The sequence below is a fragment of the Temnothorax curvispinosus genome, unplaced genomic scaffold (assembly GCF_003070985.1).
Source record: "Temnothorax curvispinosus isolate PA1 unplaced genomic scaffold, ASM307098v1 QBEX01006326.1, whole genome shotgun sequence".
Lineage (NCBI taxonomy): Eukaryota > Metazoa > Arthropoda > Insecta > Hymenoptera > Formicidae > Temnothorax > Temnothorax curvispinosus.
Genome location: NW_020216106.1, coordinates 162,788 through 178,198, shown reverse-complemented (window position 1 = coordinate 178,198; position 15,411 = coordinate 162,788). Strand labels below are relative to the sequence as shown.

Genomic DNA, 15,411 nt, shown 5'->3' with positions numbered 1-15,411 from the left:
TTCTTTTGAATACAATTCTCGTTTATCACGCAGAATATAGCATAATGAATAAGATAAAGGTTTAGACCTATTTGTCACAATAATATACATAAATACACATAGGTACAGGAAAAACTTAAAACTAAAATCTATTTTTCCGAGCGTCACTGAAAAAAAAGGTTTTAATCGTGCCATATACATGTTTATCGTATAATCATTTATAATTGTCGCAACATTATTTGTCTCATATAAAATGCATTTATGAAATTAAAATAAATGACATATAAAGCTGCCTTATAGTACCTGATAATAAGTGTATTTACATAGCTATATTCGTAGAAGTGGAGTAAGCTTACATCTTATATCTTTCTTTTATTGATTTAGATAAACGAGCGAAAAAAGTAATATTTTTTATTGTTTAAATGTTAACCAAAAAAAGACAATTTTTCGGTTGACTTATATATAATTACGTAAACACTTCACTGGAAAATTATTTCAAGGAATAATCTTCTATATATCATATAGAATTGCAAAAAATTATCACATATGACAATTGTCTAATCCTACACCCTTAATAGTATTCATTTGTAAGATCAGTTCTCATCAACTTCTTTTATAATCGTAGTTACGTACGTTTGCAATAGGCGGATGATATTACAAGAAAGCTCTAAACTGAGGCTGTTTTAGCTGAAAATAAAAACATAAAACAATAACTGAGAGAAAAAACCGATAATTTTGAAAGAGAACAAAATAAATGTATTAAAATTAATAAACAAAATATAGTTCCTGTGATCATCCTCTAAATAAAGTAATTTCTAAGTGTTACAACTTTTAATAAGCAGCACCATCGCATGTGTTTAATTATGCCATATTATATGAATAGAGTCACATGTTTGATAGGAATATATATATATGCAATTAATATTGCAATAACGCATATATATGCGTCAATTATCGATTACAAACTAGTTATAAATGCATCAGTGGTACAGCAATATTATTTGAATATATGCAATATATTGCATAGTACAAAAATCGAATAGATGCTGAAATAACTTTTCAAATAATCATAAATTTCATATTAGAGATATAAATATGTAATTTTCCTATCATATCTTTATATACCGTAATTTTACACATCTAATTATACGTGTGATATTAATAGAACTGATTTTTATAACATATAAAGCACATATGATATCAATATAACTGTTAGTCTTTCGGAATAGCATATCATTAAATGGATAGTTAAATTGTCTTGCATATAATCTAAAAATTAGTCAATAGAAGTTTAGCAACTAAAACTACATGCAGTTCATTCTGCACACATCTATGTTAAATACATTATTACTGAGAAAGCAAATTTGCATACAGAACTACTATTTTTTAGGAATATATATCAGTTTAATACGCAATATTTCGTATTGCATTGTTTGGCTTAAATATGATCATAATTAGCATGTCAATGTTAGATCATAAGCAGAGAAATGTCTGTAACATAAGATTTTTTAATTATATTAAAACGTAGATATTTGTTTATCCACTTATAATACTACATTGCTATATCGAGTCATACCTGTTTTACAGACTCCTGGATTTTGGCTTACAATAAATCCAGAAGTTTAAGAGAAATCTCTATTCGGGAAAAGGGCAGGCGCTACCAATGACCATACATAAAGACCCAAACACATCCATGAAGAAATAATCTTCACCCACATCGAAGCGGCGTTTGCATTTAAGGTATCCAGACTGGAGTTTGGTCTATTAAAGTATCAATATAGTGATGTTGAGGCATATTGAAACAAGTACAGTTTAACATTATAACATTATAGATACGCACTTATACCAGTTTGTAAGCGTCATCATAACATATAAAGTAGCAAGAGCAAACATGAGATGGAAGAAACTCCAGTTATATGCTACTTTTTCTTCTTCATTGTCCCAAACTTTGGCCTCGTTTCCACCCTCTGCATCGGCATTACGTCCTTCTACTGTAGTATAATCTGGTTACATTTAGGAAAACGGGAAATAACACAAAAGAAAAAGCTACTAAGCTGCAAATAAAAATACTGAGCGAGCACTAGTTTCCATAAGTATGTTTCTGACAGCATGCTGTAAAATACATGTGTGTGTAGATATTATTCAGCATTTCATTACATATTAAAATTAGAGAAAAATTTTGAAATTAACTAGCAGCATCCAATACTTAATTCTAATATTACAAAAATGATATCGTAACGTTTGTGTAAAATAAGCAGAGAGAATAAAGATAAACACACACTAACTACTAAACAAATCCTAGTTATTTCATACTGCATAATTATAAATATGGAATAAATATTTTCTAATATCTATATGTAAACCATTCAATAGCTTTATCTGTGCAAAATATAAACATATGAATATGTTTTTAAAGATGAAAATGCAAATAATCAAGATTCATGGCTAGAAAGTGAAATACTTATAAAATAGTGTGTGCCTACCTTCATTACCGATAAGAGACTGCTCTCCCGCATTTCTAACTATAGAAAGATTGATATTTAATACAAAAAAGGTAATACTGTGTGCTCAAAAAGATACTTTCATGAACAGTTAAGATTTCTAAAAGGAGGAACAGCACGCTTTCACAAATATGGCTACTAAAACACACAAACATCCAACTAATATTTACCAGCTCCATTATCCTGAATTAATACATTTTCGGACATTGTGATCTTTGACGACTTGGACGCTGTACGTAAGGAACTGTATAAAACGCAGCTAAACCATATTATAAGTCCAATAATGCTTTCCTTATCGAACGCAATACGATTTTGTGTAGTGACATCATGACTCGATAAACCAGGGATGAAACCAGGATTACATTGGTGATCTGTAAGTTCAAGTAATAACAATTAAGAATAAAATAAGGATTGCTGGCTAATAGTGTCCATCCTAAATCATTGACATCTACCTGGACTGTTTGATATACCGCTCCACGTTAAGTATACCACATATAATGTTACCACAGAGGACTGAAGAAGTCCGGATCGCGGCTGATGTTCTTGTACAGTCGGTAAAATTGATACAACACCGGTAATGACACACAAAATCAGATTAAACGAAATGAAAAACTTGTTCAGGGCACATGTACTTTGCTGTAAATATAAAACGAGTAATTATATCCTGTATTTTGCAGCAGATATCTGTTTTAAAGCTAGATAAAATACAATTAATAATCTCACATGTGTATAATATACGTAAAGGAGCACCACTCCAGTAATAGAGACGGCATAATTGAAGAAAGTTGCGCCCAGCAGTGCAGCATACCTAAAAGTATTTCATATATTTGATAATGAAAACGCCTGCGTCGCACGATTACATTTATATTACTACAAATATGATTTTTACCATCCTTTTGACTCGGTATTCTCATAATTTCCTACCCAAGCATCAGCCCAAGTGTGTGCAAAGTCAACGATTAGAATCAACTGGATAATTATAAAGAGGAAACCTCCCAACATTCCGAAATACATCCAAGTAGATCCGAATGATCTTTCTGGGATAAAGAAAGCACCAATAATCCCTCCGATTATCAGAAGATATTTGATTGCCCAGAATCTGAGAATTTCATGTTAACGTCACGAATCACAGTTTTAGATGCAACAGCGTAATACGTGTCACGTTGATTTACCCATTTTGTATGGCTGCTCGTGGATCTCTTGAACTTTTCACCCTAATCATTATTACGGACATCAAGAAAAAGTACAAGGAGAGAATGAAACATATTCTATAGACTGCCAAGTAACCGACCGCGGAGTCGCAGTCGAGAGTAACTTCCGATGGAACATACGTGGAACTGTTTGCACAGAACGGGACCTGTTTAAAAAAAAAAAAAATCACAGCGTTAACGCGCTAATTGTTTCACATTGTTCACCAACGTTACCTTTTTCAGAGCGTTTTGAAGACCAGGAGCCAGAGTGATACAGGCTGCAATAGTTCCCAGCAGCAGGAGCAGCGCATACATGATGCGAGTGCTCGTGCTGTTCCTGCACGAGGGACACTGAGAGCAGCAGAAGCTGCAGGCTGCGCTTCCGCACAAGCACGCAAGCTATGCGACAAGAGAGAGCAATATAGGGCTCGTATTTCATTCAAATATACAATAATACAGACATTTTACAAATAATACATTCTTATATTTTAACAGGATTGTAACATTCTTATCACAGGAATATCAAGGGCTACAAGGAAGTCTTTAAAAATAGCACATACTATACTTTCTTAGCACGTATATTAAAATCAATATCGGACACATAGATATATAGTCAAATAACATTAATACCATAATTAGATATTCAGTGACTCATTCATGCCTCTGCAAAAATTTTCCACGATACATATTAAAGTAAAATTGAAATCGGATTAACTGCATTAAAAAAAAAAGAAAGAATTAAGTCTTAAGATGTCTTTGTCCACAGAGACAATAAAACAAACATGACTAGTGACTAATCCCGAGATCAACAACGGAATGTAACTGCGATCCCGGCGTAATCGCAATAAAACGCTGTAAATGTCGCTACGAATAAGGTAAAAAAAGTGCTGTTGCTGTTTTCGGTGAGCAACGAGGAAAGTGGAAGGGAAAGATCTGCGTCTCTGGAAAGGATAAGTCAGATACGTTATCTCCGAGTCGCCCTACCTGAGCCGTCGAGCACACGAGACCCATGGCGAGATTCTCCCGTCGTCCGAGCTATCGAGGGAGGACGAGGAAAATTGTCTCGCGAGAGGACTGGAGAGACTCGGGAACTGGAAGAGACCGAAATAGAACGGTGGAGGAACGAGAGATGTCACGGGAAGGCGCAACAACAATAGGCGCGCACTGACACACTGCCGCTCGCGAGCAACTTCAGGCGATCAGCTGACCGGCGACGTCACGAGTCACGACTCGCCGCTTCGCGGCGCACTTCGCGCGACTCCGGCGCCAATTGATTGGTCGAACCGCGTCGGCGGCCAACAGTACCACTGCGCGAGCAGTGCTGGCAGCACGGTTCGACCACGGTGGGCACGGTGTGTTGGGTGTTCCGCGTGTATGTACGCGTGTTGTCATCATCGCTAAAAAAAAACACGGAGAGAACTGAGCCGGACACAATACGCGAGTGAACACGCTGATGCTGCAAGTGTAAGCGACCTGATTTGCCTCGATTACCGCAAACGAAGCTGACTCCGCGTGTTTATTGTCTCATTGCGGGCTCGCGCAATGCCCAAAGGCATTTGATCCCGCTGATGATTGAACTTTTTCCGAGACGGAGCTTTGCAATGCGAGAGACGCGCTAAGACCATAGCTATTGACGTGTACTCGATACCAGGGTGTCGGCCACTGGGCCACTCGAAGCCTCGCGAAAGGGCCGAAGGGCTAAGCTCGCGACGCTAATTGTAAGACGCGAATGAGAATCCCTGTGGTATGATAATATTAATGAAATGTATGCAGGCGCCGCGGTTTTAATTATGTTTCTCATATACTCGGCCGGATTAAACGCGGGTATATATTCGCATTTATCTGCATTAATTTGTGCATTAATCTGCATTAATCTTTTTAATACGGCACAGAACGTTACGTAGCGCGTTTTTCCAACTTTGGTTATGAATGCAGATGAGTACGGATTAAATTTCCTATATTCCGTATATATCGATGTTGCTCCAATTATTGTATAAATCTGACGACCTCACATTTTTCTTGCAAGACTCCAATTTTCTCTGACAAAAGCTTCGAAACCTCTCTTATTGAAATTTCCTTTCAAGGAACTCTTTCTAACAATAGAGATACAAGAGATTCTGCAATCACTTTCTTAACTTTGCAATATTTCTTTGTAAATGATATCTATCTCGTCGCAACATTTTATGCGACAGCTTAATATGTTCTTATATCCTTATTTCTAATCTTTTTGATTGTTAGAGAGATTTATGAGAAATGGTGTATAAAAAATGGAATTGGCAGTAAATAATTTTTTTTAAGTATTTGAAAATTTTTTATCACAAAAGTTTGCACGGGTCTATCATGCGGAACAATTTGAGAATTTATTACATTAAATATCACCGCTTTAAATTTTCTTCTAAAATAGTGCTCTGAAAAATCTTTTTTCTCATACATTCTGGAGATTCAGTCCATCATACTCATATCAATATTACAGACGTATTTCAATTTCTATTAATTCTCAAATTAATTCTCGCAAATAAATTCTCCTTTTAACTCTCGGTCAACACGCATCTCGTCTTGAATATTTAAACACACACGCGCTCGAATGGACCGCCTGTAATCCGCATATTTCGCCGCATAAAATTGAGCTATGTTTAGATTTCAGCTAAATGGCTGTTCCGCGAAAAGAAGCGAGAGCATTCTCTGCGTGGTCAGCTCTATACTTCTTTGTGCATGAATAATTGATTTTCGTAGTGTTTGCGAGTGGGTTGCACCTATGTCAATAATTACAAAGGTTCATAAACGTTATCTTATCGTTATGAGTCACCTCTTCCCACCCCTCGTAGCATTTCGCAACGGAAAAATGACGCGACCGTGGAATGTGGAACGAGCTAAAAAAGAATCCGTTTCTCACGTTTATCAGTTAATAACTTTGCGTGTACGGCAATTATTTATGTTTGTCGCATTGTTCTAAAGCTAAGCGTCTAAAGCGTCAGATTAGTTATTTCATGCAGCATTGTATACGAAGCTCTCAGAATTCCTTCACCGTCAGAATTTGCGTATAACATCTATTTTTTTGCGGCACGCGAAAGAAACAAAAGATATTTGAAAGATATTAATATAGATATTAATAATCTTGGAAAAAAAAACAGTAGATATCTCCCGAAAATGTAAACACAATATTGAACGCGATAACGATAAGAAAAATTCAATTACTTTTTTAACGTTTTGCAATATTTCTGTGCAAATGATGTTTATTAACTGATTGCAATATATTGTTGAATATGTTCTTATAATATCTTTATTATATCTGATTTTTTTTATTGGATTTGTGAAAAGTAGTTTGCATAAAATTAATTAGCGAAAAATAACTTTTTTAAAGTCCTTGACATTTTTTCACTGTAAAAATTTGCATGGAGAGTCTATCACCCACAGCAACTTAAGAATTTATAAAATATCTCAGTTTTGAATGTTTTTTTTAAATAATATGCATAAATATTATTGCTAAATATATGCATAATAATGCAATAAGTTTCGAAAAACTTGACTTGAAACGTTACGTTGCCATAAATTTTGCTATTTATACCTATAAAAATACATGTCTATAAACGAAAGCAAGAAAGTTTTACTGTCCCTCGTAATCATTTAAATTTTTAAGTATCCTTATTGTTAGTTTCGTATTGCAATAGAAATTATCGACGTGTGGTTGCTTTGGTCGCGGCATACATAATTTAACGCGCCTGTGTATCGCGTATATCGCCTCTGGCAAAGTTGCTGCGTTGGTCCAGCCTGTGTGTCACAAAATTTTATGTCTACTCTCTGATCTTAAAGGTCACCTCGCGAATTACGCTGATACGATCTAATGCGCGCATAGACACTTTAGTGACTACGCAGTGGAGCAATTTCCAAGTAAAATCTATCTGAGCTCGGCACCGACGGGATCTCGATAGCGTTTTATTTATATTAATGAGTGTTAATTAGAACAAGCAAATGCACGCAGTTGAGTGTGTCATTCTATTAGTGTAGCTCTAATTATTGTCGTTTAAGATATATTGTTATCCATGTATGTTAGAGTAATTTTTCTTAAAGCACAGATATAACTTACGCGTAGGACTTTGTGTACCAAGACAACTCAAATTACTTCACAATAAAAAGATTCGCACATTTGTCATTTGCAGAAAAACCAAGATCTGACTGATAATAGCCGATAAGAACTGATAATAAAAACTAAAGATGGAAGGAGAATCGGAAAATAATGTTTCTAATAAAAATTCCAAATCAATTACTTGGCCATACATGAATGTCAGTTCGCTATCCATATCATTTTTGACTAAACTGACGGCAGCTGGTATCATCTGGGGATGGGGATATTTCAACTACAGCATAGCCTGGCTGATTGCGCCAATCGCGTTTTCCGTATGGAAGGCAGAACGAAAAAAGGACAACGAATTAAGAACGATTACAGCACAGGCGAGCGTGCTGGCTAAGGAAAAGGAATTGATCGTCAATCGAATGAACGAATTACCCTCGTGGGTGTATTTCCCGGACTTTGATAGAGCCGAGTGGCTGAACAGAGTATGGATTCATTTTCTTCACGTTGAATTATAAATTGTATAATCATTTTTCGCATAAAATATGAATATTAAACTGCTCGACAATTTCAGAGAGAATCTCGATAATATTATTACCATAATATTATATCTCACTTTTTCAGATCTTATATAAAGTGTGGCCAAGTATGAATCAATTCGTCCGTCAGTTGTGTAAGCAAAGTATAGAACCGTCGATTGTTGAGAAACTGACTGAATATAAAATCAAAGGCTTTCAATTTGACCGTCTGGTTCTGGGTCGCATTGTGAGTTTATTTCAATTCTATTGAAACTTATGCAGCATCTCGTTTTTTTTTTTATATTCCTGTCTTTTGATTTTTATATCTTTTCTAAAATTTACATAAAATGATCTTTTACAGCCACCAAAAATATACGGGATCAAAGTGTATGATAAAAATACCTCAAGAAACGAGATCATCTTAGATGCAGACATTATGTGTGTATTCTAGGTTTTTCGCAAAGTATAATAATAATTAATATCTTGAAGAAACCGTTTATTTCAACTGTTATTTCTATAGGTATGCTGGCGACTGTGATATTACCTTTTTCGTTGGAAACATTAAAGGTGGTATTAGGGACTTTCAAGTAAGTATATTAAAGACCGATACATGATATTATGGAAAATATTTTCTGCAAATTTTAATAAAAATGTGAAAATTTTCAGATACATGGATTGGTGCGCGTTGTTATGAAACCTATGCTGCCGATGATGCCGTTAATCGGAGGTGTACAGATATTCTACTTGAATGTTCCTACTATTAACTTCAATTTAGTAGGAGTGGCTGATGTATTAGATCTACCTGGATTCAAGTACGATTTTTTCATAAAAAAATCTTTTACCCTAAAACTGATGTGACAAGCAATTAGCGTTATTGCTAATTAAACATAATTTACGTAAGATACGATGCTTCTTTCAGTGAAATTTTAAGGAAGACAATCGTTGAACAGATAGCAGCCATTCTTGTATTACCGAACAAAATAATTATACCCTTAAGCCAAGAAGTACCCATGGAGTCCTTAAAAATACCTGAACCTGAAGTAAGCTCTACAGAAATGTCTCATATTATACACTGCATTATTCTTACACTTTTTTGATAATTAATATTTTAATCTTTTCTTATATTAGGGCGTTCTGAGAATTCATGTAGTAGAAGCAAAGCATCTGATGAAAAAAGATATTGGAATGTTAGGTAAGGGCAAGTCTGATCCGTATGCCGTCATAAATGTTGGTGCCCAGGAATTTAGAACAAAAACTATTGACAATACCGTTAATCCAAAATGGGACTTCTGGTGTGAGGTACGTTTCATAAACGGACACAAAATATTAACGTTTAATGCATGTGCTTTACTGTAATCTATCAACACATAAAAAAAAAGATACAACACAAGGTCTTCTATATATATGTGGTAAGAAAAATATTTCAGTAATTTACAAAATAAATTTGTATAAAAACTTTTTATAGACAGTTTAATTCATCACGTTACTTTATTCAGTTAACGATATAAATAAGATATACCACTCTCTTGCATTTAACTTTCCTATAAAAATATGAACAAGTATATTTTATATAGCATTTATAAATATTCAATACAATAAATATTCAATTGCTAATCTAGCGTTCTAAGTAATCAACTCTTCTGCTTTCTCACATAACTCATACATACAATTTCTAATCAATCGCAGACACTTTTCTCCCTGCGACTACATATTTCCTATTTCCTGTCACTCTTAATGGTTAATGTTGCCTTTTCCAGTTTGCAATTAGAATGTACATTTTAATCTTTCTATGTTAATATAATTTAATTCCATAAGTTGGTATGTATGTGTGTATGTGATGTGCAATATATTATATGGGATTAGTGTGCCGTGACTTCAGCCATCGCGCAACAACTGACTGTACTGCTGTGGGACTATGATGACACAAAGGGCGATGAAAGTCTTGGAAGGTATAGTTATATATAACATGTACTTTTTTCTTTTTTTCATCGTTCATTTCAGATTTAATGTCATTACGCAGGGACAAAGTCAAAACTAGATTCTACAATATACATTACACAATTTTCTCTCTTGTTAATCAATGTTTATTGTACAATTTTTATTGTAATGCATATAATTCATCCAAAATCATTTATTAAATTTATTCATTTTATTTTACCGATCTACGGAAAAAGCTTCTGTTGCATGATGTCATAACGCTGATGTGTAATAATGTTTATATTGTTGGTTTAAGTATTGTTTGAGTGATATTTGTGTGCATGTTGGGGATCTCATTTTATCTTTTTAATTTTCTTTACTGACACCATGTATTGGACACAAAGAAAATAAAATCGTCATGTTGCAAAATAAATATTGCAATCATTGTTCAGATGAAATTCCGTACATCATGTTAGTTAAATTCATAATAAATGCATTTGGCGTACACTTACATAGTGCAGCAATGTAAAGCACGGAAAGAAAAATAATAAATACAACGAACAATATACAGTTGCCATAAGAAAAACTGTCGCTTTTATATGTTTCATTTTTATATTTGTTATATACAATATGATATTGGCACACAGGCTATGATCAGTTCATGCAATATGCAAGAAGCTGTGGTATCTCTTTGGGATTGGGATGCAAATGTCCCAGGGGTACAATATGATGATTTCCTTGGCAGGTAGTAATATTATGATTTGTGAATGAGGCAATGTTTGCGCATGCACTAACATGAATGTATAGACTCAGATTTAGATGTTATATTTTAAGCATGCGATTTAGCCACGTTCGTAATTCTTGTCTTTGTGGTATAGTGTGTGTTATTTATATAAATTGTAAAATAAATAATCTATTTTATTTATCACTATTTTTAAAGACTTATTTCACTAATGCTGCAAATATTATAGCTTGTTAAACGTTAAACGCGCATTGCACGAATATCTTCTATTTTTTCTATGTATAATATTTTTTTATATAATTCTTTTAAAATAAAATATATGTACTACAAAATTTCAGAGTTTATAACTTTTTAACTTTCTTTAAAATCTTTTCTATATTTCCTATAATTTTTAGTGTATCGATTAATAATCTGTGTAAGTTTCATTAATCTGTTGTTAATTAACTTAAACAGTTACTGGTTTTTTACAGCTTTTTGTAACAAAAGAATATCGTACAGTTAACAGTTTTGTCTTTTTTGGTCAGTTAATTAATCAGAGTGATTAGGTGACTTGTTCAATAAGAAAGGCAACTAAAATAGACTATGTGGTGACAGTTTATAGTGGAAGAGGGCTTGGGAGCTTACAACACGGTGGTTGCCCAGCTCTTTGACAAAGACAACGCTGCTCAAGATGATCCACTTGGCAGGTATTCCTGAATGTAGCAAATACACCGATCTCAGACCAGATTAATAATGCATTTTAAGAGACTTGTACAGAATGTAAATTATGCGGATACTCTGCCATTGACTATTATTAGATTATGCTTGAAAGACTGCATTTTTCTTATTATATGAGTTACCTCTGAAATACTGCAGCGCATTTAAAGTATTTCAAACGTAAGCATTAATCACATATCTGTGATATGCATGCCGTTTATTCAAAGCACACAAAAAATATAGTATTTGAAAAATATTATAAAACTGTCTTGCCAGTCACAATTCGGAATTAAGGATAATTCCGACTTTATGTCACCACATTACTCTCGTTATATGTTAACCAAATATTGAGAAGTCTATTTTATTTACGCAAAGTAATGCTATGGAATGTTGCATGCCTAGTTTTATAAACGTAAATAACGTGCGATGATGTTTTTATATCATTATTCGACGATAAAATCAGTATATTAAAAATAATAAGCTGCATGAAAGGTTTCTAAATGAAAATTGTATCACAGATTTTGTATTCAAATCACGAAGGCGTTTCATATGTAAATTTAATAATCATACTGCTATCTCATCATCATTGCCAAAGTACACATCTAAACTTTGCTGAAATAATTATTTATTCTTTAAAATTTAATGAAAATTTGTTATATGTAATTTAAGACTTTTGAAGAGATCCATTTTTATTTTGTATTGTGACAGGGCCACCATCGAAGTTAATCAAGTGAAGAAAAAGGGCACGATCGATACAGTGAGTACGGAATATTTATAATATATAATCTTCTTATTATACTAATCGATTTTATTTTGTAGTGGATCTCCTTGGAGCAAGCAAAACACGGCATGGTTCATTTGCGATTAACATGGCTACAATTTTCGAGAGACTCTGCCGATTTAAAAGCTGTAAGTAGGAAGAAACGCTCACATCTCCCCATAAACGCTTGTATATTTTAAATTATAACTCTTGTGCAGGCTCTAATAGAAACCCAAGAACTTAGAGTTACATCGATGAGTACAGCCGTTCTAATACTCTATATCGATTCTGCTAAAAATTTGCCGGTACGTAAATTTTACGTCATGATATGTAAAAAAAATTGCGCAAGAGTTATCTAATAAAATTTCCAACACGCGCAGTGCATCCGAGGAAATAAACAACCCGACGTTTATTTGGAAGCGAGCGTGGGTGGAAAGAAAGAGAGAACAGCCACTGTACCACGTTCTTGTGATCCTGTGTGGGAACGAGGATTCACTTTTTTAGTTAGCAACCCCGAAACTGGAATTTTGCACATGAAGGTTTTCTGCAAATTCTTTCAGATAACGATAAGAGAGCCATAAGTTTGATCGTTGTTTAATGAATGACCTCGCGTTTTCTTTTCAGATTATAGATGAGAAAACTGCCATGACAGTTGGGGAAATGAGGTATAATCTTTCCCTACTTTTGGAAAGGAATAATCTCGAGGTGACGCAACAACCGTACAATTTGCAAAAGGCCGAAGCGGATAGCAAGCTTGTGCTGTCAATGTCATTAAATGTAAATAGCTGGAAATTTTATATGCGCACAATTCAATGGCGGAACTAGATGTGCCAACAGGAATTAAAATAACCTGTATTTACAGATCCTGAAATATGAACAGCCTGAACCCACTTCCGAGGAAGATGAAGATGATCATGATATCAATGAAATAAATAAACGAATCGAACGTCAAGAGTCCAACATTAGTAACATGGTGTCTTCCAGTGGTAAATGAAATTGTTTTAATAAATCGCTGAAAATTTCACACTTTTTTGGACCGTAGTAGAGTAAAACGTTTTGCTTATAAAAACACTTTCCTAAATTCTTGGTAATAGAACATGAAAGCTATCATATATAATGCTATACATTTTTTTATAGTACCACCGAGTCCGCTTAAAAAACAGCCGTCGAAAGAATCGGTCAACAGTCAACCTCGCACTGGATCCCCCGCAGCACTTTTGCCTGAGGAACCAGCAGCGGTGGAAGAAGAATTAATAGTCAGCACTAGCGCTCCGTCCTCTTTCACCGGAAGCCCTCAGCTTATCCACAGAAACCCGAGCGTCACGTCTTCCTCGGGCGAAGCGAAATTAGGGAGAATACAATTGACTATACGTTACAGTTCGCAAAGGCAAAAGCTTACCGTTTTCGTACACAAAGTTTCGTAAGTTAATCTCGATTAATCAAATACAACATCCTTATATTCGTTACAGTCACTGGCATCTCCTGTCATATGTACACGTTATATATTGCAGTAATCTGCCGCTTCCCCAAAACGATCCACATAATATACCGGATCCGTACGTAAAACTCTACATTTTGCCGGACAAGCACAAAGAAACGAAACGCAAAACTGCTGTGGTAAAGGACAACTGCAACCCAACGTTCGACGAGCAATTCGAATACGTGGTCTCGCAGGGAGATTTAAATACGCGCGTATTAGAAGTGTCTGTGTGCACACAAAAGGGTTGGCTCTCTACCGGGAGCAACGTGATGGGACAGATTCACTTGAAATTGAGCGAAATTAACATCTCGAAGACTGTCACCAGCTGGTACGACTTACAACCGGAAATTAAAGACTAGAAGAAGAGGAAAAGTAAGTGGGGATTTGAGCGTTTGTGCGTCTGCTTGACGAAACAACCGCTCAAATACCCACTTAATAACTTGTACAAACGATGAAAGTCTCAGATATTACAATTACCTCTATATTACGTTGATCATTGTTGAATTTACGACTTATTCAGGTAAGTTGCTATGCGGTGCTATGCGAGATGCGAGACGTCTTGCGAGAAACGATGAAAGATATTATTTAAAGAGGTATTCGTACTTACGCCGTATAATGGCATGAAATGATCTGATATGTAATATATATTGCCGCAATCATACAACAGAGGCGGATTGGCTTGTAACTTGATTTAGTAACTTGAAGATAATCTATAAAATATTTGAATACGATACACACGCGAAGAGATCTCAACAAACAAGGCTTTATTGTTATCCCGCGTTTGAAAATGTGCCTAAAACAGTTAAACGCTGGACGTTTAATTGAAGAATCCATTTGGCATGCAATACATATTATATCCGTGAATCTCGATTGTAAGTGAGCATTCGTAATTTATGAGAATACGAAAAAATAGTGATTAAACGCACGTGCGTAAGGAATATTGAAAATTTCTCATGCCCCAATACCGATCCGCATCTGGTATCAAATATATTTTGTACTTTCCTTTCTGTTTATGCGATGATTGAGTTGCGGCATAAAATACACACTAGGTGCAGATACTATTACTAAATGATCTGAATAATGTAGTATATAACATGACTAATTTATATGCTAATGAAAGCTAGTTAAGTAAGATGCCAATTTTGCGACATTGTGTTTTTTTTTTTACTATATTCCAATACTGTTTTATTACTAATAAAATTAAATAATGCATTTATCAATTGCACAAGCAATTAAATGAATGATTATACTAATATTAAAAAATTAATATTTTATAAGATTCACATTGGTATATAAGTTATACGTCAATATAGTTTTAATACGGCATTCTTAAAACCAAATTATTATATACGCTTTATACTTGTATTGGAGATTTTGCTACATTATACATACATGTGTACACACATAAATATATCTATGTATCTATATTCTGTGACGCGCACGACTCCGTCAATACTGTCACAAATTGTTGAGAACAATAAACATTATGTGCATTGTCACCGTTCGTTATTTCGTGGCTATTAATATAACAATTAAATTCCGATTTGCATTATGCAGCT

The 15,411-nt window shown here is 34.5% G+C and overlaps 3 protein-coding genes across 11 annotated transcripts in view; 1 reads left to right on the top strand and 2 right to left on the bottom strand.

Annotated features, from left to right (window-relative positions):
- Nucleotides 1-15,411, bottom strand: part of LOC112455720 (gustatory receptor for sugar taste 64f-like) — a 68,721-nt gene that overhangs the window by 47,598 nt on the left and 5,712 nt on the right. The gene's annotated exons all lie outside the window — the stretch shown is intronic.
- Nucleotides 447-4,840, bottom strand: LOC112455721 (probable serine incorporator). Of its 6 annotated transcripts, none has more exons than XM_025017842.1 (11): nt 4,655-4,839; nt 3,905-4,069; nt 3,653-3,837; nt 3,370-3,579; nt 3,204-3,288; nt 2,933-3,116; nt 2,651-2,851; nt 2,463-2,501; nt 1,820-1,982; nt 1,556-1,740; nt 447-666 (listed from the first exon to the last, which is right to left on the bottom strand). In XM_025017842.1, the coding sequence occupies exons 1-10, from the start codon at nt 4,679-4,681 to the stop codon at nt 1,602-1,604; spliced, it is 1,398 nt and encodes a 465-aa protein (XP_024873610.1). In that variant the 5' UTR covers nt 4,682-4,839; the 3' UTR covers nt 447-666; nt 1,556-1,601. The 6 variants fall into 6 exon arrangements, with proteins under 6 accessions (XP_024873610.1, XP_024873609.1, XP_024873612.1 ...); XM_025017841.1 differs by lacking the exon at nt 447-666 and adding an exon at nt 1,082-1,470; XM_025017844.1 differs by lacking the exon at nt 447-666 and adding an exon at nt 1,083-1,470 and having other exon boundaries at nt 1,820-1,970.
- LOC112455716 (extended synaptotagmin-2) lies at nt 4,997-15,351 on the top strand. Of its 4 annotated transcripts, none has more exons than XM_025017829.1 (17): nt 4,997-5,134; nt 7,828-8,224; nt 8,364-8,504; nt 8,619-8,695; nt 8,778-8,844; nt 8,924-9,069; nt 9,177-9,297; nt 9,386-9,556; nt 11,511-11,602; nt 12,321-12,369; nt 12,432-12,521; nt 12,591-12,677; nt 12,753-12,911; nt 12,997-13,149; nt 13,235-13,358; nt 13,510-13,792; nt 13,884-15,351. In XM_025017829.1, exons 2-17 carry the CDS (start codon nt 7,883-7,885, stop codon nt 14,209-14,211), a joined length of 2,430 nt encoding a protein of 809 aa, XP_024873597.1. In that variant the 5' UTR covers nt 4,997-5,134; nt 7,828-7,882; the 3' UTR covers nt 14,212-15,351. The 4 variants fall into 4 exon arrangements, with proteins under 4 accessions (XP_024873597.1, XP_024873595.1, XP_024873598.1 ...); XM_025017827.1 differs by lacking the exon at nt 11,511-11,602 and adding an exon at nt 10,822-10,919; XM_025017830.1 differs by lacking the exon at nt 11,511-11,602 and adding an exon at nt 10,121-10,206 and having other exon boundaries at nt 4,998-5,134.

Excerpts from the sequence above, each read along its gene's own strand:
- LOC112455721 (XM_025017843.1), bottom strand. The coding sequence starts at position 4,681 with ATGGGTCTCGTGTGCTCGACGGCTCAG. Across the intron at positions 3,289-3,369 it reads AATACCGAGTCAAAAGGATG|GTATGCTGCACTGCTGGGCG; the intron begins GTAAAAATCATA and ends AAATACTTTTAG. Across the intron at positions 2,502-2,650 it reads AATTCAGGATAATGGAGCTG|TTAGAAATGCGGGAGAGCAG; the intron begins GTAAATATTAGT and ends ATCTTTCTATAG.
- LOC112455716 (XM_025017827.1), top strand. The coding sequence starts at position 7,883 with ATGGAAGGAGAATCGGAAAATAATGTTTCTAATAAAAATTCCAAATCA. Across the intron at positions 8,696-8,777 it reads ATCTTAGATGCAGACATTAT|GTATGCTGGCGACTGTGATA; the intron begins GTGTGTATTCTA and ends TTATTTCTATAG. Across the intron at positions 13,359-13,509 it reads TAACATGGTGTCTTCCAGTG|TACCACCGAGTCCGCTTAAA; the intron begins GTAAATGAAATT and ends ATTTTTTTATAG.